The 26065-nt window shown below is 37.1% G+C and overlaps 2 protein-coding genes and 1 long non-coding RNA gene across 4 annotated transcripts; all 3 read left to right on the forward strand.

Moving 5' to 3' along the window:
- The first annotated feature begins 1790 nt into the window (after positions 1–1790).
- Positions 1791–9055, forward strand: LOC149255958 (uncharacterized). 2 transcript variants are annotated; one of them, XR_016266430.1, is made up of 4 exons: positions 1791–2075; positions 2164–2507; positions 2627–2695; positions 8984–9055. It is a non-coding gene; the product is annotated as an uncharacterized LOC149255958 (long non-coding RNA). The 2 variants fall into 2 exon arrangements; XR_016266429.1 differs by having other exon boundaries at positions 1791–2507.
- Positions 9056–9957: 902 nt separating this feature from the next.
- On the forward strand, positions 9958–10733 carry LOC149255959 (putative LRR receptor-like serine/threonine-protein kinase At5g48740). Its single transcript, XM_089457344.1, has 4 exons — positions 9958–10127; positions 10205–10331; positions 10420–10488; positions 10597–10733. The coding sequence occupies exons 1-3, from the start codon at positions 9978–9980 to the stop codon at positions 10485–10487; spliced, it is 345 nt and encodes a 114-aa protein (XP_089313470.1). The 5' UTR covers positions 9958–9977; the 3' UTR covers position 10488; positions 10597–10733.
- A 5939-nt stretch (positions 10734–16672) lies between these two features.
- Positions 16673–17667, forward strand: LOC149255960 (putative serine/threonine-protein kinase PBL11). Its single transcript, XM_089457345.1, has 2 exons — positions 16673–16788; positions 16907–17667. The coding sequence occupies exons 1-2, from the start codon at positions 16693–16695 to the stop codon at positions 17243–17245; spliced, it is 435 nt and encodes a 144-aa protein (XP_089313471.1). The 5' UTR covers positions 16673–16692; the 3' UTR covers positions 17246–17667.
- The last annotated feature ends 8398 nt before the right edge of the window (positions 17668–26065 follow it).

Raw genomic sequence — 26065 nt, forward strand, 5'->3', positions numbered from 1 at the left:
ATTGTCAAAGAATTCAGTGTTTCATAAGAGAACGAAACACATTGATACAAGGTTTCATTACATCAGAGAATTGGTGAACAATGGAGAAATTGTCCTAGAACATTGCAGGACTCAAGAACAGGTTGCAGACATCTTGACAAAGCCACTGGATCAGAAGAGCTTTGAATTTTTGAGAAAGTGTTTGGGTATGACTGAATGCCCAGCAGTTGAAATTAAAGGGGAGTGTTGAAGTCATAATTTCAACGTAGCCGTACTGCGCTCCCTAAAACCACCGAACAAAACCACAAACCGCCCAAAGCATATCGCACCGCCTTCTAGCGAAAAGTTGTTTCCGTATATTTGCCTCTGATGTGATTTGGTGCAGACGCGTGTCACTCACCTGACATCAGCCAACATAATTTATCGGAAGCTAAAGTTCTGTAGCATGAGGCCTTCCGATATTCTTCTCCACCGTTCGATTGCTTCCATCGCTCTCCACCGTCGATCGTCTGAAGTTGCATATGGGCCCGCATTAAATCAAGGATTGCGTGGAGTGAATGTCAATTTTGGTTGACCATACCTTCTAATTAATGAAGTGTCATATATGTAGGTGGATAGTTAAGTTTTTTTTATACGGCATGTATTAATGTTCATAAAAACGTGTTGTATTTTTTTTAAGTGCGTTGACCTTTTTGTAATGAACAATATAACAAATGAAGTGTGCTCGTTTTGTTTGTTGTTGCACACGGGAGGAAAAGAACATTGGTGTTCGCAGCAGCGTGAAGAACCAGAGGATGTATGCACAACAGTGCACAAGATATATTCTGTAATGTTTTGTTTTGATTTTTTTTTGTAATAGAACGGTGAAAACGCAAGGTGAAATGAGAACTGAGCCCGTAATATTTTATGTGCTGAAGGTTTTTGTAATATCCATGAGCGTATAATGAAATTGTTTTACAGCAGTAAACTTATGTAAACTTTTATTACAGCAGCAGTAAGGTGTTTTTCACAGCAGTGAATGTAAGAAGGATTTTACAGTGGTAAATCCCTCTCAGTAAAAGAGGATGAAGTTTGATAGAAATGTTTTTATGGTGGTGAAATACTCGGTTTCTCAGTGAAATTTTTTTTTAAGCTTCCCTGTGCACAAAAAGATCGTGTGGAGGTAAAACAGAGCATTGCCTCTGTGTGTTTGAATCTTGGTTTTTGGTATTTTCCCATCAAAAATTCCCAACACCTTCCTCCTATAATCAACGCTTACGAGTGTTACGGGGTATATCTGTCGGACGAGGCAACAAATTCTGGAGAGAGTAACACTTGCCCTCGTTAAATTTCTCATAAGTAAATTACAATATTACAAATCAACGCATAACGAAGTTCTCAAAATGAAGTTGACGTTCTTAACGCCATCAAAAGTAGATTTGAAATAAAAGATTGGATTTCTCCTGATCCTTGCTATTTGGTACCCTGGGACAGAATTGGCTGTGAAAATAGGACAATTTCTGAACTGTAAGTTAAATTATTCGATTTCTTTACTTCTGAAATCGTGAAATCATGAGGCATATAAGCGAAATTGTAACATGCCGAGACGATATTCTTGTTGCCAGAAATTTGTCGGGAAGGAATATTACGGGAGCGGTGCCTGGCAATATTGAATAGCTGTATTCATTGGTTAATCTGTAAGCAAAATTAGACCCTCTTTTTATCTGTGTGTAACCTATAATTTGCCCTTCTAAGAAATTCTCCAAATGAAATGTCGTAGAATATGACAAATACTAATGGCCATTCTAAATTGTGTTCATGTGGTCGTGTTTTGGGGATATTCTTGATAGTGTGTTAAAAATGTTGGCTGTTTGTTAGTCTTCCACTTGGGAATATACAACTCTGGTTCGGCTTTTCGAAGGAACATGATATGCCTGATTATTATACGAGGCATCAATCATCTGTGCAACATTTACCCATTCGTTTGAATATTATGTCAGCTGATAATCATCTGTGCAACATTTACCATTTTGTGTTGGAATTAGCAGGTCACTTGCCCATAATCACTTAACGGGACCATTGCCAAATTTGACCAATTTAGTGATGTTGCAGGGACTGTAAGTTTCTCCTAAAAGAGAACTTTCATTTTGTGGGTTCTTTTGTTGCTATACATTTAAACAAAAATTCACTTTGGTTACTCTGCAGATATTTACAAAACAATAACCTTAGTGGGACTCTTGAGTTTCTACCTTATTTCAGTCCCCTTCGATAGTTGTACGTCTGCCTCTTTTCTCTTTTTTCTATTTAACTTTTTTGAAGTTTTTGTTCAAAAACCAAATAGAATTATTTAATAATCATCTGTGCCAATCTATACGAATTGGAGCGATTGTAAGTTAATCTCGAACACAGCTTCCATTTCGTGGGTTCTTTTGTTGCCATATATTTTCATAAATCAAATATTAACTTTGGTTACTATGCAGAAATTTACAAAACAATAACTTGAATGGCACTCTTGAGTGGCTATCTTCTCTAGAATATCTTCGAGAAGTGTACGTTGGCGTGTTTTCTCTTTTTATTGTTAATTTGTGTTTTTTGGTCAAACTTTTATTCAAAATTAAATAGAATTAATTAACAATTTTGTACTGAACGCTTGTGTCGAAATTAACAGGTCTCTCAATCATAATCAATTCACTGGACCAATGCCAAATTTGGTCACTCTAGACAAATTGGAGCGACTGTTGAAATCTAATTTCAACGCAGACGTACATCCCCCAAACCGCTCAGCAAAACCGTCTTTTATCTCGGACCGCCTTCCAGTGAAAAGCAGTTTCCGTATACTTGGGTCCGATGGGATTTGGTGCAGACGCGTGTCACACACCTGACATCAGCCGACGTAACTTTCTCGGAAGCTAAAGTCCTGCTGCAAACTGCCTTCCAATATCCACTCCAGCCGTCCGATCTCCTTGCGTGTTGTCAGCCGTCGATCTCTTGAAGGTGCACGGGCCTGCGTCAATTTAAAGTTTGCGTGGATTGAAATTTTTGTGGTTGACCGCCGTGGAGGAAACGACATGGCTTTAATGCATTTACGTAGGATTAGGTGGAGGCCCTTTTAAATGGTTATGGGCACGTTATTATATTTTTATATATGCATGTACGTAGTTTAGGTGTGGGCTTTTAATATTATTATGGGCCACGTTTTTTTATATGTTTTATATATATTATATAAGCCCGCGCCCTCATATATATGTGTTGAAAAAAAAGTCAATGTGTAATAGTGGCTGCTCATGGTGTATCTTTTTTGGTATTGTAGTGTGTGAAAAGAGGATAGGGGGCAGAGTAAAAATGGGGACAATACGCAGACCATTTTGATAACACGCACACATGAATAACAGGAGGAACGCAGAAGGGGAATCCAGAATTTGAAGTGTTGCACAGCAGTGCATAAAAATTAGTTCCTCATTGTAATGAAATGCGAGCAGTGTGAGAGTGAAAAGTAGTGGAGCGCATGTATTTTCTTTGTGTTGACCTTTGGTGTTTGTTTTTGCAAGAGGAAATGCACAACAGTGCATAGATTATATGTGTTGACCATTTTGTAATGCGCAGTAAGTTTTTGGGGCATATAATGTTTTGTTTATTTTGAGCAGCATATGTAAAATGTTTTTACAAAAGCATGTGTAAAATATTTTTACAGCAGTATGTGTAAAAATAGTTTTACACCAGTAAGTAATGTGTTTTCACAGTCAGTGAATGTAAATGAGAATTTTACCCAGCATAGTAAATTCTCATGTGAAGACAGAGTAAATGTTTTGAATGTAATTATTTTTGGTAAATCCCTCTCACCAAAGAGGATGAATATGTTGCTTTAGGCATTTTGGTTTTAATGAATACAAGTCATTTTGTGGTGGTGTTATACTCTGTTTTCAGTATAAAAAAAATTTGGGCCTTCCCTGTGCATAAAGATCCTGAGGCAGAGAAACAGAGCATTACCTCTGTGGTGTTTGTTTGAATTTTGGTTTTTGGTATTTTCCCATTTAAAAATACCCAACAGTGGTATCAGAGCTGGTCCAGGCTCTTTGATGGTGACAGAGCTAGTCCAGGCTCTTTGAAGGCTCAAAGATGCTGAAGGAAGGACTCTTGTTGCAGCAGTGAAGGCTCTCCAGCAGTGTGAAGCCACAACCAAAAGGGGTAAGGTATTTTTCAAAGCTTTCCTTTCTGTTACTGTGAAAGGAACAGTCAGTGATTTAAAAGAAAACACAGTCAAGTATTTAAAGCCTAGATAAGAATGGCAAGGTCAAAGAAGAAAGCCTCCAAGCCTGTTAAAAATGTGTCTCCCTCCTCTACTAAACTAGAAGGCAATCCATTAGAATACATTTTATTTGAAACCCCAAAGTTTGATGGAAACTTTGATGTATGGGAAATAATGATGAGGGATTTCCTAATGTCTGAGGGGATTGAAGTCTGGGAGTCAGTGATTGATGACAGCAAGATGGATAAAGAATCCATGGAGTATGATGCACAAGCAGCAAAACTAATCTTGGATGGACTCCCTGATTCAGTAAAGAAGAATCTAGGAAAATATACATCAGCAAAAGATATATGGGACAGACTGCATGACCTTCATGCAAAGGGAGCACTGACCATGACAATGAGTCAAGAAGAAAGTTATGAACCCATCATAGAAGCTGAGAATGAAAAGCTTGACCTCATCAAGCTTCAAGTAAAGGAAAGGGATGAAGAGCTTACCAAGCTTAAGAAGGAGCTTGACCAATGCAAGAAGAAACATCATGAAGAAGTCATATCCATGACAAATCAGCTGAATAGTGCAAAGAAGCAAGCAGATGTCTTGACAAGTGAACTTGAACATCGACACAAGAAAGTGAGTAAGCTTGTGGAAGAAATTGTACAGTACAAGGTAGAGGTCTCCTCCCTTAAGTCTGAACTACAAGAAGCAGGCACAAAGAGCTGAAAATAAAATGAAGCGCAGTCAAGCACAAGATGAAGAAATCTCCAAAATGAAGACATATATTATCTCCTTCAAAATAGTAGCAGCTGAAGCTACTCGTAGCAAGGAAGAAACTGAGGGACAACTAGCAAAGAAAAATAATGAATGTGAAAAGTTAGAAGAAGAGATTGTCCTCCTCAGGAAGAAGGTTGAAGGGATGAACAAGATCATGAAGAGCTCTCAAGCTTTGGATGACATGCTCAGCTATCACAGATCTCCATCTGATAAATTAGGACTTGGGTATGTAGGTGAACCCTCAACCAAGGATGAGGATGCTTTAAGCAAAGGAGATGTGAAGAAGTTAGAAAGAGATGGTGATGCTCCTAGTTCCAGCAAAGGCAAGGAGAAAAATGAAGGATGAAATAGAAGAAATCCTCCTCCAAGTAGAAAACCAGCTCCAAGAAGAAATGTAGCTGATGACAAAAAGGCAATAGGCAATGGTGATCATCAAAGGATCTCAAGGCAGCAAGGCTTCAGAAGTACATCAAGGAAACCTCCATCTCCCAGGTACCAAAGTTCATTTTATGGTTATTGTTATGCTTGCTCAAACTTTGGTCATATGGCAAAAGACTGTAGAACATTTCATAGAGATAAATGTTGTAGTCCCCGACAATCTCCAAGAAATAATTTCACAAGAAGAAATCATGAATTTTTATTCATGAACAATGTTAAATGCTTCAAGTGTCATAACATTGGGCATATGGCACGTGACTGTAACTTGACATGGGCTCTTACACAAGCTAGACCCATGCAAAAGAAGAAAGTTACACAAGTATGGAGAAGAAAAGAAATACAGTGTGAAAGCCCCTTAAGCAACGCAACTGATCTAAGTTTATTTTGAGAAGAGTCTGCTAAAAGAAGACAAGCATACATTAAAGGGGAGCTTGTAATTTTTTGTTTGCTGAACTGTATTAACAGTCATTTGTTGATGGAGGATGTATTGCAGCGCAGCAGTTGCAAATGAAATTTTTGTTAATCCCTCTGAAAGGTAATATGCAGCAGTGATGAAATCAGCAATTTTTTTGCTTTGTGTTTATGCAATATGCACAGAAATGCATAAAGAAGAAAAGATGGCAGCGCTGAAATGTAAAGAGCAGCAGCGAGATAAGAAAAGTATGCAAAGCATGGAGACCCTCACAGCAGTGGGAAGACAGAACATAAGACAGCATTTTGGAATTTTTTTTTTGAGCACATGGATTAGAATGAACAGCAGTTTAAATTTTTTGTGGTGCACATGCATTGAAATGCATAGCAATGGAAGGTAGTTTCCTTTTATGTAGTATGAGAGAATATACTCACAGTAGAATGAGTGTAATACACAGCAGAAGGAAATGTTTTGTATTGGGAATGAAAATGCAAAGCAGTGAGAAGAAAATGAGAAGAAGGCAAAACGCAACAGAACGTAAATGCCAGTGGCTGAGAATGCAATGAAATTCTTTCACACAGCAGTAAAAAAAATGTAATTTTTTTATGCAATGCAGCATGCAAAGAAATGCATAAAGAAAAACAAGGACAACAGATTTTTAATGCACACTGGATGTATAAGAATGTGTATGGCAGCAGAAAGCCAAAGGAATTGCACAGTAGTGCATTGTGTAAAAAAAAATGAAGACTAAGATTGTGTGAAGCAAGGGTGTAAAAAGTAACAGCCCGTGTTATTTTTTTTGTGTGGAGAATGAAGTGCCAAGAGTATGGGCACAGCAGTATGATGAAACAAAAAGCAGCGACAGTGCAAATTACAGAGGCAACGCAGCAGCAAATAAAAAGCCCAGGGATGACAGTCTATGGTTATGGGTATGGACAACAGTGAATATGAAAAATGCAGCAGCAAGAAGTTATGGACAACAGCATGATGGCAAGAAGGAGAAGCACACAGAAATGCAAATGTGAAAAATGCAGCAGCAAGAAGTTTTGAACAGCAACACATGCAAAAGAAATTTTCCTTACAGCAGTAAAGGTAAATGTAATGAATTTGTTGTTCATTGAATTGATATGCAACATATGCAACAGCAGTGAGTGTAAGAAATATTTACACACAACAGTGTAAATTTGCAAGTTGGGACAGTGTAATTGTTCCAGAAAAGACAGAGTATTTTGTCTTTGAAAAGTGCACAAGCAGTGCAAGTGTAGACACAGCAGTGTGGGGTAGACACAGCAAGGAAGATGGCACAACAGTGCAGCAGAGAACATACAACAGCATAAAAGAACAATGTAATGAGTTTGCACACACAGCAGTGCAATGATTGTTTGTTTTTGAAACTGCATGTAAAGCAGTGTCTGTTTGTAATCCCTCTGTTAATGAGGAAGGTGCTTTTCAGCACAGTGTCATGGTGAATCCCTCAGTCAAGAGGAAGATGCTTTTCAGCATAGTGTGGTAAATCCCTCTATCAAGAGGATGATGCTTTTCAGCATAGTCACAGGTGAATCCCTCTGTCAAGAGGAAGGTGCTCTTCAGCACATTGTTATGGTGAATCCCTCTGTCATGAGGAAGGTGCTCTTAAGCACAGTTTCAGGTTAATCCCTCTATGTGAGGAAGGTGTCTTTGTAACAGCAGTTGGTGAATCCCTCGATGTGAGGAAGTGTCTGGGTATGATCGAATGCCCAGCTGTTGAAATTAAAGGGGAGTGTTGAAATCTAATTTCAACGCAGACGTACATCCCCCAAACCGCTCAGCAAAACCCTCTTTTATCTCGGACCGCCTTCCAGTGAAAAGCAGTTTCCGTATACTTGGGTCCGATGGGATTTGGTGCAGACGCGTGTCACACACCTGACATCAGCCGACGTAACTTTCTCGGAAGCTAAAGTCCTGCTGCAAACTGCCTTCCGATATCCACTCCACCCGTCCGATCTCCTTGCGTGTTGTCAGCCGTCGATCTCTTGAAGGTGCACGGGCCTGCGTCAATTTAAAGTTTGCGTGGATTGAAAGTTTTGTGGTTGACCGCCGTGGAGGAAACGACATGGCTTTAATGCATTTACGTAGGATTAGGTGGAGGCCCTTTTAAATGGTTATGGGCATGTTATTATATTTTTATATATGCATGTATGTAGTTTAGGTGTGGGCCTTTAATATTATTATGGGCCACGTTTTTTTATATGTTTTATATATATTATATAAGCCCGCGCCCTCATATATATGTGTTGTAAAAAAAAGTCAATGTGTTGTAGTGGCTGCTCGTGGTGTATTTTTTTTGGTATTGTAGTGTGTGAAAAGAGGATAGGGGGCAGAGTAAAAATGGGGACAATACGCAGACCATTTTGATAACACACACACATGAATAAAAGGAGGAACGTAGAAGGGGAATCCAGAATTTGAAGTGTTGCACAGCAGTGCATAAAAATTAGTTCCTCATTGTAATGAAATGCGAGCAGTGTGAGAGTGAAAAGTAGTGGAGCGCATGTATTTTCTTTGTGTTGACCTTTGGTGTTTGTTTTTGCAAGAGGAAATGCACAGCAGTGCATAGATTATATGCGTTGACCATTTTGTAATGCGCAGTAAGTTTTTGGGGCATATAGTGTTTTGTTTATTTTGAGCAGCATATGTAAAATGTTTTTACAGAAGCATGTGTAAAATATTTTTACAGCAGTATGTGTAAAAATAGTTTTACACCAGTAAGTAATGTGTTTTCACAGTCAGTGAATGTAAATGAGAATTTTACCCAGCACAGTAAATTCTCATGTGAAGACAGAGTAAATGTTTTGAATGTAATTATTTTTGGTAAATCCCTCTCAGCAAAGAGGATGAATATGTTGCTTTAGGCATTTTGGTTTTAATGAATACAAGTCATTTTGTGGTGGTGTTATACTCTGTTTTCAGTAAAAAAAAAATTGGGCCTTCCCTGTGCATAAAGATCCTGAGGCAGAGAAACAGAGCATTACCTCTGTGGTGTTTGTTTGAATTTTGGTTTTTGGTATTTTCCCATTTAAAAATACCCAACAGCAACTGTAAATACCTTTTAAACACAACTTTCATTTTGTGGAATTTTTCAGCTGTTCATTTTCACAAAACCAAAATTGACTATGCAGATATTTACAAAACAATAAACTGAATGGTAATGCTGAGGAGTGGCTTTCTGATTTACCAAATCTTCAAGAATTGTACGTCTCCCCCTTTTTCTATTTGATTTTTAGAAGTGTTTTTCAAAATTCAATACAGTTAATCGATAAATATTGACTCAGTTGTTTTAACTTTTTGTCAGTTGATCGCCTGCTCCTTAATTGTTCGTTGAAACTCAAGTAATAATATCCTATTTTATATTTCTTATGCTCGTACACAAACTTGTTTTAAGATCCAAGTGTATGACGTTTATGGAAAATGATATTGAATGAACTTCAAATTTTAATTAATTCAATTTATGGAAAAATGTCTTTCGGCATTTTGCAGTTACTCGACAAATCCCTACCTACGGATGGGTAAGAGGAAATGTAATCTCGACAAGAAAGAAAACAGTGATAATCACATGAAATTGATGGTTGTCCTGGGAATTCTATTCGTCGCGTTAATGGTAGATAAATTTGTAAAATTGAGAATAAAATTCTGTTCTACTGAAAGCAAACATTTCTTGAACCAAGGTAAGCATTAGAAATTTTATTATAATAGGCTTCGGGTACAGAGCCTACAATTTTGTTAGGAAAGTTTTTTTGCCAGTCTGTGTTTTTATGGTTTTTTTGATAGTAGAAATAATTTTAACATTATTCAGCACTATCAAAAACTTTTGAACACCTGAAATCTGCAAGCTTAATAATTATAACTCAGATTTCCTAAAATTTCTACCAAATTTTCATCAAAATCCTAAAAATTTCCACTATTTTTTTGGGGTAAATGGTGGCCAAGATATATATTATAATATATACATAGTTGGAGTGTAAGCAATAAATGGAAAATCATTGTGTTTTTACTATTATTAACTGTACTTTCCATTAACGATTTGCAGACCGCTTGATGAATATGGTGTCAAATGCACGTGCCTTCACTCTAGATGAGATGATAGCTGCTGCACGTGCCTTCACTCTAGATGAGATGATAGCTGCCACACAAAATTTTAGAAGGGAAATCGGACGAGGGGGATTTGGTTCGGTGTTCTTTGGCAAATTGCCCGAAGGAAAAGTCATAGCTGTGAAAGTGCTATCCTTATTCTCCCGACAAGGAATTCAAGAGTTTTTGAACGAGGTAATTCTCATATATAATACGTTTTAATGTCAGTTTTGGCTGCACCCTAACTATTATTATATGTATGTCATGAGCAGGTTGATCTTCTTTCTAAAATCAACCATAGGAACTTGGTATCTTTATTGGGCTACTGTAGCAAAACCGAACAAGTTATGCTGATCTACGAACACATGTCAGGAGGATCCCTACGAGACCACCTTTATGGTAATTATGCAATGTAAAATATGTTTGTTTCAGTCAATAAAATAGCCAAGGTAACCAACAAACATTTGGTTGTTGTCTTCTTTTTCAGGTCCTCGTGCAGAAAATTCATATCTAAATTGGAAAAGAAGGCTCAGAATAGCTTTAGATGCAGCATAGGGTAATTATTTCTCTTAATTATTTTGAAATACAGTAGATATGTACAATCTAAAAGGTAAAATAGCTATTGATGTGTCTCATCTTATTGATTTCCGATTTCTATGTGAAGGTTTGGAATACCTGCACGTGGGTCGCACCCCAAAAGTAATTCACAGGGACATCAAGACGTCCAACATACTTTTGGATGGCAATTTGAATGGGAAGTTGGCCGATTTCGGTCTTTCGAGGGTGACAACGGATGAAGAGGCTACTCACGTTACCACGACAGTGAAAGGAATGTTCGGATATCTGGATCCAGAGTATATAACTTACTCTCTCTGCAATATTCTTTATGTTAAAGGAATTCAATGTATAATTAAGAGTACATATGATTTTTTCACCATATTTGTCATCTAATTTTTTAAGGAATTCATGTAAAATTAAGAGTACATATGGTTTTTTTGTTGGAATGTTAATTTCAAACTGCAGACTTTTTCCTGCAACGCGATCCCATCGCATATCGCACTTCCTTTCTTGCCAGACTTCAACGTGTCCTTTGATTGTCTGCCATGCGATTTCGCGATGCGATCTGATCGCATATCGCAGATCGCAGATCGCATGATTTAAAGGTTATAGAGGCGGTGGAACATCCTCTCTCTTGTTGCGATGCGATGGTGTGATAAGCCATGCATTAAATTCCAGCAAGATATTTTGAGGCATGTAATTAATGATATTTACTAGGGTCGGTAAATGTAGGTGAAATCTTAAATTTTTTTATTTTTTTTTATTTTCACGGAAGTAGGGAAAAGCAACACGTATTGTAAAAGATATTTTTGTGTTGTTCGATATAAAAAGAACGCAAGAGCAGAGACGCGTAGAGAGAGTAGAGTATTAGCCAAGAAGTTCCTTTTTTTTCTTGCAATGCACATCAGTGCTGAAGAGATAACTTTCTGAGATAGTGGAATCAGATTCTGGAACTGAAGTTCCTGTTGTAAATCACTCTGAGTCGAGGAAGACAATTCTGTAACAGTTTTTATTATTATTTTATATGATTAAGAACCTGTAGAAAACCAGAGCGTTGTTCTCTATGTGTTATTTTTTTGTGTTTGAAATGAATAGAAATTTCCATCATGGTATCAGAGCTAGTCTAGGCACTCAGTGAATAAAAAAACAGAGGTGGTTTTTTCACTGTAGGAGCTGTAATAAGCTTATTGAGCAGATTTTTTTTCCAACAAAGAAAGTTTTTTGCTTGTTTTTTTTACAGTTCAGTATCTCTTCTTTATTTAAAACAGAGTTAATATGGCAGATGCTGGAACAGGTTTGACAAATCCCCAACTGCCACAATTTAATGGGAAAAATTACAGTTATTGGTCCATAACCATGAAAGCATTGTTTGCTTCTCAAGGAATATGGGAGCTGGTTGAAACTGGCTATGCTGAACCTGCAGATGCAACAGCACTGGCTGCTTTGACAGTAGCAGAAAGAGACCAGTTGAAGAGTGACAAGAAGAAGGATGCCAAAGCCCTCTTTTTCCTCTTCCAATCAGTACATGAAAGTGTTTTTCCGCGGATTGCAGCAGCAACAAAATCCAAGGAGGCATGGGATATTCTCAAAACTGCCTATCAAGGCATGGAGAAGGTGAAGACTGCAAAGTTGTAGATGTTGAGGAGAGACTTTGAAAATCTCAGCATGAAGGAATCTGATACAATAGATTCATTCTTCACTCAGGTTATTGGCTTGATAACCCAGATAAGATCTCATGGCGAGATTCTTGAAGAAAGAAGGATTGTAGAGAAAATCTTGAGATGTTTACCCTCAAGGTTTGAATCTATTGTGGTAGCAATAGAAGAAACAAAAGATCTCTCACAGTTCACAGTAGATGAGCTGAGTGCTTCTCTTTTGTCTCATGAACACAGACTGAGTAGAGGAACAGATTCCTCATTTGAGCAAGCATTCAAGACTCAGATATCTTTTGGCCAAAGAAGAGGTCGAGGCAGAGCAAATAACAGAGGTCGTGGAAGAAGCCAAAACAGAGGCAAAAATTATCCTGCAAGCACAAGTGGAAGGAGCTGCAATCATAACCAAGATGAAGGTTCAAGCAAACAGCAAGCTCATGGACAAAGGTATGACAAATCCCAAGTCGAATGTCATTATTGTAAGAAATATGGGCACTATGCCAATGAATGTAGGAAAAAGCAAAGTGACATGAATAATAGGCAGAATGCTAATTTTGCGAATGAAGAAGATAAGAACCCAAAGAACGTGCTGTTAACATGTAACATAGCACAAGACAAACAAGAATATTTTTGGTTCTTAGACTCAGGTTGTAGTAATCACATGACTGGTAATATTGAAATGTTTGCCAATCTGGATGAAAATGTGAAATCTGAGGTAACAACAGAGACTGATGATAAGATATCTGTCAAGGGTAAGGGCAGAGTCAGTATCCGAGCAAAAAATGGAGAACAAATGATTATTCCAGAGGTATACTATGTACCTGGTCTGAAATGTAATCTTTTGAGCATTGGACAACTCATAAACAAAGGTTACAACGTGTTCTTCAAAGATGATTTGTGTACTATCAGAGACATCCCTCCAAGTAAGAAGATCATTGCACAGGTGCAGATGACCAACAATAGAATGTTTCCTCTCAAACTCAGAGCATATTTGAAGGAAGGCAAAACTATTACGGCTGTAACACAAGAAGTCTTTCAGGAACAATTGAAAGATGTGAATTGGTTGTGGCATTTGAGATTTGGACATCTCAATTTCGGAGGCCTAAATCTGTTGCACAGAAAGGGAATGGTAAAGGGATTTCCGTTGATCGAGAAACCAGACAGCCTTTGTGAAGGCTGCATCTTGGGCAAGCAACACAAAGAAAGCTTTCCAGCACGAAAGAGTATAAGGGCAAAAGCACCATTGGAAATTGTTCACTCCAATGTGTGTGGACCGATGCAAACACCATCATTTTCCGGAAATAAATATGTTTTAACTTTCATTGATGATTACACGAGAAAGACATGGGTGTATATGCTGAAACAGAAGAGTGAAGTGTTTGAGAAATTCCGCCACTTCAAAACTCTTGTTGAGAAGCAGTGTGGGCATTATATCAAAGTGCTCAGAACAGATAGAGGAGGAGAGTACATCTCCCAAGACTTTCTGCGTTTTTTCAGAGAGAATGGCATACAAAAGCAGTTCACCACGAGGTATACACCTCAGCAGAACGGTGTTGCTGAAAGAAAGAATAAGACCATTCTTGACATGGTCAGAAGTATGCTGAAGGCAAAACACTTGCCGCATGAGTATTGGGCAGAAGCTATTACTTGCGCAGTTTACATTTTGAATAGATGCCCAACTAAAGCTGTCATGAACAGAATACCAGAAGAGGCATGGAGTGGTCAAAAACAAACTGTCACTCACATGAGAGTATTCGGTTGTGTGGCATATGCACATGTACCGGATCAGCTAAGGAAGAAGCTTGATAGTAAGGGGGAGAAGTGTGTCTTTATTGGCTATTGTGATGAGTCAAAAGCATACAAACTCTATAATCCATCCACCAAAAAATTGATAGTAAGCAGAGATGTGCAGTTCATTGAAGATGATGCTTGGGATGGAAGCTTAGAGAAGACAGTGAATGTGAAGACAATTGTGTCTCATGAAGAAGAAGAGGAAGGGACAGAAGCAAATAATCCTTCCTTTGTGGCTCCTCCTCCACCACAGCAAGTATAACAAACCACACCACAATCTGGAATTCGAACAGCCTTAAGAAGTCAAGGAAGTGCTTCTCCAAGCACACCACAGGGATCAGATATACCCTCAAGTTCGGATGGAACTCCAAGTACACCAAGAAGACCAAGATTCAGAAATCTGAATGAGATTTATGAACAAGGAGAGGTAAGTAACAATACTGGTCTGAATTCATTATTCGCTTTATATTGTCATGTTGATGACCCAGTCCATTTTGAAGATGTTGTAAATGAAGACAAATGGATTGAAGCAATGAATGAAGAAATTGGTGCAATTGAGAAGAGTAAAACATGGGAGTTAGTGGACCTCCCTGAAGGCAAAGATGCCATTGGAGTTAAGTGGGTCTATAAGACCAAAAGAAAAGTTGAAGGCAAGATTGACAGGCACAAAGCAAGACTTGTTGTGAAAGGCTACAAGCAGCAACAAGGCAAAGACTATGATGAAACCTTTGCACCAGTAGCAAGGATGGAAACAGTGAGAACAGTGTTGTCTATTGCATCACAACACAAATGGAAGATTTATCAGATGGATGTTAAATCTGCATTCCTAAATGGAGTGTTAAAGGAAGAGGTTTACGTTGATCAACCTCCAGGCTATGAAGTTGAAGGCCAAGAGCATAAAGTTTGTAAACTGAAGAAGGCTCTTTATGGGCTGAAGCAAGCTCCAAGAGCATGGTACAGCAGAATAGATGCTTATCTGATTGAGAATGGGTTTGACAAGTGTGATGGTGAACCCACACTCTACATAAAGGATAATGACGGTAAGATTCTTATTGTTGTTTTATATGTAGATGATTTAATTTTTACAAGCAATGATGCTTCTCTCATTGCTGATTTTAAAGCAGTCATGAAAAGTGAATTTGAAATGACTGACTTGGGCTTCTTAAGATATTTTCTTGGAATTGAAGTAGACCAAAGTGAAAATGGTGTTTTCATTTCTCAAGATAAATATGTAGAAGCAGTGTTGAAGAGATTCAACATGCAGAATAGCAAGGCAGCTGTGACTCCAACTGTAGTGGGGTTGAAATTGACCAAAGAAGACAATAGCAAATATTTTGATCCAAAATTATACAAGAGCATAGTTGGCAGCCTTATGTACTTGACTGCAACTAGGCCGCACATTATGCATGCTGTAAGTTTAATTTCCAGATTTATGGAAAGACCGAAAGAGACTCATTGGCAGGCAGCCAAGAGGATTCTAAGGTATGTGAATGGAATGAAGGGGTTTGGTATTTTATACTCCTCTTCTGAAAGTTTCATGTTGACAGGTTACACTGACAGTGATTGGGCTGGAAGTGTTGATGATAGGAAAAGTACATCAGGATATGTGTTTCATATGGGATCGGGAGCCATCTCATGGGCTTCCAAAAAGCAACCAGTTGTGGCTTTGTCAACAGCAGAGGCAGAATATGTGGCAACAACAGCAGCAGCATGCCAAGCAGTGTGGCTGAGAAGAGTTCTCAGAGATTTGTGTCATGAACAGGAAAAGGGCACAACCATTTACTGCGACAATAGCTCAGCAATAACATTGTCTAAAAATTCTGTTTTTCATAAAAGAACAAAGCACATAGACTCCAAATTTCACTTCATACGTGAATTGGTTAACAATGGTGAGATTGTTTTGCAGCACTGCAGAACAGAGGATCAGCTAGCCGACATCTTGACAAAACCATTGGCAAAAAAAAGCTTTGATCATTTCAGGAAATGCCTGGCTATGCAGAAAAAACCCAGCAGTTAAAATTAAAGGGGAGTGTTGGAATGTTAATTTCAAACTGCAGACTTTTTCCTGCGACGCGATCCCATCGCATATCGCACTTCCTTTCTTGCCAGACTTCAACGTGTCCTTTGATTGTCTGCGATGCGATTTCGCGATGCGATCTGATCGCATATCGCAGATCGCATGATTTAAAGGTTATAGAGGCGGTGGCACATCCTCTCTCTTGTTGCGATGCGATGGTGTGATAAGCCATGCATTAAATTCCAGCAAGATATTTTGAGGCATGTAATTAATGATATTTACTAGGGTCGGTAAATGTAGGTGAAATCTTAAATTTTTTTATTTTTTTATTTTCACGGAAGTAGGGAAAAGCAACACGTATTGTAAAAGATATTTTTCTGTTGTTCGATATAAAAAGAATGCAAGAGCAGATACACGTAGAGAGAGTAGAGTATTAGCCAAGAAGTTCCTTTTTTTCTTGCAACACACATTAGTGCTGAAGAGATAACTTTCTGAGATAGTGGAATCAGATTCTGGAACTGAAGTTCTTGTTGTAAATCCCTCTGAGTCGAGGAAGACAATTCTGTAACAGTTTTTATTAATATTTTATATGATCAAGATCCTGTAGAAAACCAGAGCGTTGTTCTCTGTGTGTTATTTTTTTTTGTGTTTGAAATGAACAGAAATTTCCATCATTTTTCACCATACTTGTTTTTATCCTTCCAGATATTACAACACTCAAATGTTGACGGAGAAGAGTGACATGTACAGTTTTGCAGTGGTGTTGTTAGAGATCATATATGGTAGACCACCCATAGATATAAATTTACCTGAAGAAGAACTAAACATAATTCGATGGGTAAGGAACCTTACTATCAAACATCCAAAATATACATATTTAACAACACTGAGAACAGAATATGCAGTAGTGCATCTTCTGCTTGAGACTAACCATGAGTATCGGCATCGCGTTACAGGTGACACCGCATCTACTAGAGACCGATGAAAATGGTGGCAAAATAATAGATGTAATAGACAAAAGGTTGTGTGGAGATTACTGCCTGAAATCCATGATTAATGTTGCAAAAACAGCCATGAGATGTGTCCAGGCTTTACCGTCTTCTAGGCCGCCTGTGAGTGAGGTAGTGGCAGAGCTCAAAGAGGCTATCAAACATGAGAATAATGATTCTATTTCGATTGCAGAGGAGAATGGTATCCAAAATGGGCATGCATTGACTGGCGAGGCGAATTCAACTAAACGCGAAGGAACGAAGTGGAGCGATAATAGCTCCAACATGCCAAATGAAGGAAGATAACTTCGCAGATACGAATCGAACAAGAGGAGAGAACATAACTCTAATTCTAAAGAATGTTTAACCTTCTTTATAAAAATTGTTATGTATAGCACTTCCATGGGAGCATCTAACTACTTTGAGCCCGTGTTGTTTAATACTATCTTTCTCAAACTTTATATTTTTGTATAATCGTTCAATAAATTTGAATGAGGTAGTAATTTCCTTTTTGTCTTAGGGTCAATGCTTTCGGATTCTGAAGTAACAACGAATGTGAAGGTATGAGTATCATTCCCAGATCATACCCGTTGCCAGCATAACCAATATTTCCTTACAACTAACTTGTACTGAAATATGAAAATTAAGTTCTTCTCAATTATAATGATGCACGAAATTCTATTCTAACTAAACAATCGTAACAATCTGATGCTTCAGTAGAAAAACATGGTGCTTCATATTGTTACCATTAAATTTGTGTATGCTCTGCTCCCAGAAACTACAGTGAAGAGGATAGAAAATGAAATCCAAACTAACCATTGCAATGAAAGATTTTTTCATTTAGACTTTGTTGGTTGTATCTTACACAGAGCACACAAAATGACAAGTGCCACTTTCGCAGTAAGCATAATATTATATGCATTTAACTCTATTTCGTATAAGCCCCATAAAAATTTCGTCCTTGAAATTAAAAGAGCACAGGCACCCTCTGATCTGATTTGTTTTTAGGAAAAAAATTAATAGAATGTGCTTGATGATTAACTAACGGATGGCAGTCAAATAATCCCTTCACAATTAAGTTTTGATTTTCCTTTTTCGTCTTCCAATCCTTTCGGATATTTATTAATCTTTCTCATATGCGTTGGAAAGGCAATATGGAAAAGACAAAAATTCACACACAAAACACATAATTTGTTTTTTCTCTATTAAACACACAAATTTGATTGATTATAATTGATCCAATGTGGGGTATTTATGCTTTCTAACTAACCACTCAACTAAAGCTTATCTGGGCTAACGTGTTTATGTAAACCCACACTAAATTTGGCTTTCCCAAATATAAACTGAACTCGAACTAAGTCACACTAGCTCAAATTAACTCACACTCTCAATATAGACTACTTTGTGTGTTCGAATAATTAGATAATTTTAATACTCCCCTTTAATTATGACCTCTAAACTAAAACACGACTCATCACAACTCAAACATGCTTGCTATTCTAAGTCTCCTCTACCTTCACAACACCTAAGTTTCCTCTATGAAACTCAAGGACATCTTTTTCTAATGGCTTAGTGAATATATCACCCCATTGATCATTTGATTTACAAGGCTTTGAATAAACTTCTCCATTGCTCACAAGTTCTCTTAAAAAATGATATCTTGTATCTATATGTTTTCTCTTTTGATGAAACACAATATACTTCGGTAGTGCAATGACTTAGATGTTGTCACAATAGACTGCTGTTGATCTTCTTGTTTCTCCTGAAGTCCATCAAAAGTCCTCATAATCATACTATTTGACATGTTGTTGATGTCACTGTTACATATTTTTATTCTTCTTATGAAAGTGTCACAATAGACTGCTTCTTAAATGTCCATGATATCACACCTGAACCAAGATGAAACAAATAACCAAAAGTGTTTTCCCTATCATCGAAACTTCCTACAAAATCACTATCACTGTAACCAACCAAATCTTTCTTTTTTGTGCTTTCACATAATATGCCACAATTTGTAGTTCTCACTATGTATCTCACAATCCTTTTGCTAGCTTTTCAATGTGATTCTCTTGATGACTCCATAAATCTAGAAATCAGACTAACTTCATGCATAATATCCGATCTTGTAGCTGTGAGATACATAAGATTGTTAACCAATCTTCTGAACAGATTTGGATTTACATATGATCCTTCATCATCCTTACTTAACTTTGTACCTATCACTATTGGTGTAGGAGGGTTTACAACTTTCCATTTTGAATGTTTTTAGCAATTTCTTTTCATATTTATTTTGACAAATAAAATTCATTCTCTGATTGCTCAGCTTCTATGCTAAGAAAATATTTCATAAGACCAAGATCTATCATTTCAAATTCTTTCTTCATTGGTAGTTTAAACTAGTCTAGTTCAAGATCACTAGTATAAATCATATCATCTACATGCAAACGAATAATCAAAATTTGACAATGCTCATTTACATTTGTGTACAATATTGGTTCAATGTTGCTTCTGCTAAGTCCATTCTTGATCATATAACTGTGAATTTTTCTATACTAGATTCTCAGAGATTGTTTGAGTCCACAGATGCTTTTTTAAATTTATAAACTTTGTCTTCATGACCTTCAACTTCATATGTTGAAAATAGCAACAAGAAATGTTAAAAATAGAATTTAGAATTTCCAATTTAATTTTTCCTTGAATTAAGTTGTGAATTAAAATCGAATTCTATTCTCATAGCAACTTGTAAATAGTTAATTAAGTTCAATTAACTTAATTAGCTTAGGAATTTCGAGTTGGAAGTCTTTTGGAAGTCATGTATATGTTCTCCCTAGATTTTAGTGGTCAAATATGAGTTCAAATTGAGTTGTAATTAGATAACTCAGTTTTACTGAGTTATAGTCAATTAAACTAATTAAAAATTGTTTGTTCAACTAGTAGAGGATTAACAATCAGTTAGTGCACTGGCGCATCCACAAGAGCTACTCCAGATAACTGAAGATTCACTCATTGGAAACTCATGCATGTCAGTTCTGAGAATGACCCAATTGAGATTAGAGTGCAAGAACAATGTACTATTAGTTGTATGATTTATTGAGTTGTAAATATCGTGCATACAATCAAGAAGAGAACTTAATTAGGATTTTGTAGTTTTGGAAGCATGAATTCCCTATAAATACGGGCTATTCATCCTAGGAATTGCACAAGGAAATAGGCGCTTGGAGAGCTGCAGAATAGGCTAAGGATTTGGCTTGGGCTAGCTTGTGAGTTGAAAGTTGATTATACTTGTGCAAGGATTGTTCTTGTGGGAACAAGCATTGTATTCTCCTCTTGGATTTTTGATTAATGCAATATAGATAGTATGGGTTTTGAGTTGTGGCTTTCCCCGGATAAATATTATGTTATGTGTAATTGATTATCTTCCTCTTACTGATTATTGTTTTCATTGACCTTTATGGGCTTCTGCTATAAAGAGTAGAGCAGATTCTTATCTTGTGTTTTAGGAAATTACATGAGTTGTGAATCTACTGAAAAATCCATATGGTATTGGCGCTGAAGACATTATACTAGAAGAAATTTCGAAATTTTGAGTTTTGGGTTACAGTTGAAATTCGAATTTGTAGTACATACATCAGGATCGGTAGATGGCGTTCTACAGTTTGTAGCTCGAGTATGCCTTAAAAGGAAACTCGAATTATATAGCCTGGAGGGACAGAATGGAGGTTGTGCCAGAGGATAATGACTTGAAGGAATTCATTGATCACGACATTCCTAAACCAACAACATCAGATGCACATAATCTGGTCGAATGGAAGAAGTGTGTGGCGATTGCTAGGTGGATAATCCTTGAAGGAGTTCGAGACCAGATTGTCTCGAGTCTCCATGGAAAGGAAACTCTGTATGTTATGCGGAAAGCATTAACAAACCTGTATTAGAACAACATTGACTAAAGGAAATTGGCGCTGAAGGACAAACTTCGAAAAATCAAGATGGAGGTACGCGACTCAATTCAAAATTACTTGACCAAGTTCACTCATTGTCAAGATGAGCTTGGAAGTGTTGGAATCACTATTGCCAAGGATGATATGGTGAGCCTAGATCTTCTAGGACTTCCCAAGAGTTGGCATAGTTATCATGACTCTATCAATGGGAGGGAGAAGCTGCCAAATTGGGAATGACTTTAGTCATATTTGGTATAAGGGGAGTTTCGACGAAACACCAAAGATGGGACCTCTTCCAAGGAAGTGGAAGAGGAATTTCCCTTAGCAAGTAAGGGAAAGAAATCCCAAGGCGAGGCGGACGACAAGAAGATGGACTTGTCAAAAGTCAATTGTTTTAACTTCACGAGCACGGGCACTATGCCATGAATTGCCCACAGAAGAAAGAAAGCGAGAAGGAGATTGCAGTAGTCACAGCAGGTGAAGCTCTAGTTTCACAATTCAAAGTTGATTTCACTCTCATTGCATGCATGGCCAACACTATAATGGGAGACAGGTGGTATCTTGATATTGGTGCCTTGTTCCATATGTGAAGGGGAACATATATCTCTTTAGTGATTTTGAGGAGAAAGACCTCAAACATAACATAGAGTTTGGAGATGATGGGAGGTACAGTGCTACCGAGTTGGGTACGGTTACCTTTCAGAGGGAGTCTAGCTCACCTCTCGGGATCACATATGTGATGTATGTTCCAGGACTAAAGAAGAATCTTGTTTCGGTCACGGTATTGGAAGACTGTGGCTATGATGTGATTTTTAAGAAGGGAAACATTTTCCTTAGACACATCACCACGGGACAGGTGAAACAGATCGGTGCACGGGTCAAGAACCTGTATGCTCTTGAGGTACAAGATGCTTGTAAAGCCTTGAGGAGCAAGGCAAAGGTTAGAGACAAGTTATGTTCTTTGTATTAAATACACAAACTGTTGATCTCTGTATTAAATACACAAACTTTGATTGATTACAATTGATACCAATGTGGGGTATTTATCCTAACTACTCAATTAAAGCCCATTGGGATTAACTTTTTCATACGTTCCAAATATAAATTGAAGTCTAACTAGCTCACACTGACTCAAATTAACTCACTCTCTTAATGTACACTCAAATTAACTCACACTCTTAATATACACGACTATGCATGCAAGAGCAATTAACTATTTTTGACAATAAGTTCAAGCTGATCGCTTGCAAGATTGATTGTATTCAACACACTCAAGAATGAAGTTTCTCAAACTCTGGTGGCAATGGCATCATCATACATAGATCTATTTGTTTGTTGAAACATAGGCAGATAAATTCATCAAATGCTGGTAGAATACATCGTACATAAAAGGAACACTTGAAATTAATGGAGAAAGTTTGTTTCATGGTTGTGTGTGTGCCTTGATTTAGATTCAGTTCCTATTTTTAGGAGATATTTTTGATCTCCCTAAATTGAATGTAATCTTATTTATTTTGGATTTGATGAACAATGTAAAAGAGCAATACTCTAGGTGTAGCTCATTTCACTTGTGAGCTGCAAGTTTCATTTTAATGTGTATTCCCATTTTTATCTGACACTCACGCCATTAATGCTCCATTATAGGTTTTCTTATCAAATGGATTTTCAGAAGATGAAAGATTGAAGAAACCCATTTCATCAAAACTGCAGAAATATTGTTTTTAGATGGAGCATGTAAATAGTGGAAGATATGGACTATGTGGATGTGGTGTACTCATTGCTACTGAACGTGACAAGTATTATCACTTTTGGTGGGAGGGTGGTTCCAGTGCCAACAACAAAGCGGAAATCATCGCATTATGGGGGCTGCTATTCACTGCTAGTTGGCTCAACATTTCCAATCTGCATATTTTTTAGGACTCTAAAGGATGCATTGATTGGATAAAGGGATTGTCATGTTTCCAACATCATGTTCTAACCTATTGGATGAAGCGTATTCGTATCCTGATAAATGCGTTTCAGCGCATTGATTTTAATCATATATACAGGGAGCAGAACCTCATCGCTGACTTACTCTCCAAAAGAGGCATTTCAACATCCCCTGGAGTCATACATTGTGTTGTATACAACTGAGACTCCATATTTGACTTCGACACTATTCCTACTTCTTAGATAGGACTGGTATAAAATACTTGCTTTATTTCTACTTTGGTTTTTTGTAACTAAGCTCTTTTGAACATAAAATGAACTTTCAGTGAATGATAACATAACAGTCAGTTTATGTTTTTTTTTTCTTTCTTTGATTAAATTTTTTGTTGTTAAGTTTGATATTATACCCTCGGAAAAAACCATGTAATTGTACTTTCTTTACTAATATTGAAAAAGAGGTTTTTTTGAGTGAAAAAAAAATAAAAATAAAAATAATATAGTGGAAGATGTTGAAAGTGACGTTCTCCACGTCACTTTCTTTATAAGAGAATAAACACCCCCGTAAGGACTTGTTCAACGAACTAGCTAAAAATTTGCTTGTTCGACTAACTAATCGATATAATGTATAACCAACATGCTCTTTGATGATATAAGGTCACGAAAATGAAATCGAAAGGCACCATTGCAAATTGCATAGAAAATAAAATCGAAAGGCACCGTTGCAGTGAAAAGTTTTTTCACTCGGATTTTTCGGGCAAAAAATGACAAGTTCCGTATACATTTAACTCTCCTTAAATGCAAAATTTCGCCATTCAAATAACACTTTACATCATTTTCCCTCTAATCTCGATGTCTCCCAAAAAGTAAACGAGGCTGCACAAATGCCACATAATGCAAGTTCATTGATATGAAACATCACTCTTCTTTTTGCACGGCGGCCAAAGATCTTAATGGAAAGTAGCTGTAAAATTATGGTGAATCATCACAATAATTATCGAGATATGAATTGTCGAGATCTTGGACACCATTTTGACAAATGCAGAGATTATTCTTGACCTCATTTTGTCATACAATTTTGCCAATCCTAATCTTAATCTCAATGTCAATGTAGATATGTTATTGACTATAATAATATTTTACAATAAGTTTTAAGGGTTAGCTCCACTGGTTGAGAGTCTCTATTGTTAAGTGCCTCGCCGATTGGGAGGTCACAGCGTCAATTCTCCTCTACACCCTTGGGGTTTGGCCATGGTAGTTTGGTCGCTGGTGGGATTTGATTCCCTTTCGGGTTGATCTGTGCAGATTAGATAATAGATTTTTATAGTATTATAGGGAAAATGATTTAATTTGTATAAGTAACGAGACTAAATATTAACAATAAAAAAGGTCACATGTATATGAAATAATAATGAAAAGGATTAAATAATATGAAAAAATCTTAGTTATTATTATTAAATGGGAAAAAATGTCATACTACTACATCATGAGAAATTTCATGTCTTTTACAATAGGGAAAACCTATATTTATAGTATTTTTGGGTGTCTCTTTACTTGGAGTCTTGCACTTTTATTATATTTCAAATACCATGGGTGAATACCATAAACCACTATTGTTAAAACTAATAAAAGGTTGCATATGGAAAAACTAATTGTACAACTAGCTTTCTATTTTTTTTTCTTCCACCTTTCAAATACCATGGGTGGATACCTTCTAAACCACCAATAGCAGAAAAAAATTATTGAGTGTGGTGATCCACTAACATCCATCTACATGAATCGTCCCCTCTTAGAAAGAAGTGGTCCCCATTACATCAAGTTTCCTCATCAAATGGCCTGGAAACTTTTGTTGAATTTGGCTCATGGTCAGCTGCTTTCCTTGGTGAAGAAGTTATCTTTCATTGACAACCTAGTAGAGTTGTATATTCTACTAGTGTATATCCTTCATTTTGGTGTCCATGATTTAATTTGTTGTAGCTTAAAACTTGTGTGGAACCCAATGTTGGTCATGTTGTTGTTTGTATTTGGCATTGACTTTTTACATGACATCATGAAGTTGTTGTTGGAGGTTTTAGATCCTTTCAATAATTTTGACTACTCAATCTGCTTCGACCTAAGCATGGCAGGTCTTTATCACTGAAGATACAATCAAAAGAGTGACATCCATGGGGGTTGTTGACCAGAACCCTGAACATGTTTGAAAATAGCTTAAGAGCTTTGGTCAATACAATTGTGGAGAGTTATGTTATAGCCATGTTGAGCATATGGAAGACTTTCATTCCATGTATGTGGATGTTTGAACTTGAAGTGTAAAGGCACACTTGTAGATGAGGTGAATATGTCTTTGGACCCTCATACAAGATTGCCCACATGTTTATGTTATGTAGAGAGAGATTTTTCTGAAGCTATGGTGGTTATGGTGACCCTTTATTCTCCATCTGGCCAAAATATGAAGCGAACAAACTTGGAAATATGAGATACTACTTTTTAACATTATTTTTCCAATATTAATGAGTTTGTTGTAGTTGGAACTACCTCTACTATTTTGTAGAACTAACCTATCAGAGTAACAATGACACTACGAGGTCGAGACTCAAAATAACATAATGTTTCCACATATAAGATTGTCCTAGAAGAACATCACAAACTTTGAGTGGGACAACATCACACAATACTTCATCATTGATGCCATAGGACATACGACATTGCTAAATGACATTGATGTCTAATCCATGGCTCAACCAATCAATGGTGTATGGTTGGGAATGTGGCACTGTCGATCGCTATATTCTCTTGACAATCTTAACTGAGATCATATTATTTTGGCTTTTATTGTCAACAATGAAATGTAGTGGGTCCCCTTCACCCACATTTATTGAATGGAAGAGGTGCTCTCCCTCCTTAAGCTCCTTTAGCTCTTTTGGTTGGGTCTTCACAATTACAATGGTAGCATTAGGTTTTACATCAATGAATAACTTTCATTTATTTTTTTCTGAATTATAATATGATCCAAAATCTATTTTTTTCTCTTTAAGCCTAGCAAACAATATTTGTTTCAAGCAAAATTCATCAGTGTTGTGCCATGGGCTTCTATGGAATTCACACCACCTTCTAGTATCCTTCTTTGACTTCTCATTACCCTTCTTTGCCTGCAACTTGGGCTGATTACCTTGAGGTTGGCTCTCTTTGCTTTGTCCCTTGTTTTGTGAGTTAGGGCCTTCCTTTCTAGGCTTTTGTTGTAATGGATTTGAAGATGCAAACA

This window comes from Pinus tabuliformis, chromosome 7, assembly GCF_031772625.1.
Source record: "Pinus tabuliformis cultivar Carrire ecotype Pingquan chromosome 7, CPIR1, whole genome shotgun sequence".
NCBI lineage: Eukaryota > Viridiplantae > Streptophyta > Pinopsida > Pinales > Pinaceae > Pinus > Pinus tabuliformis.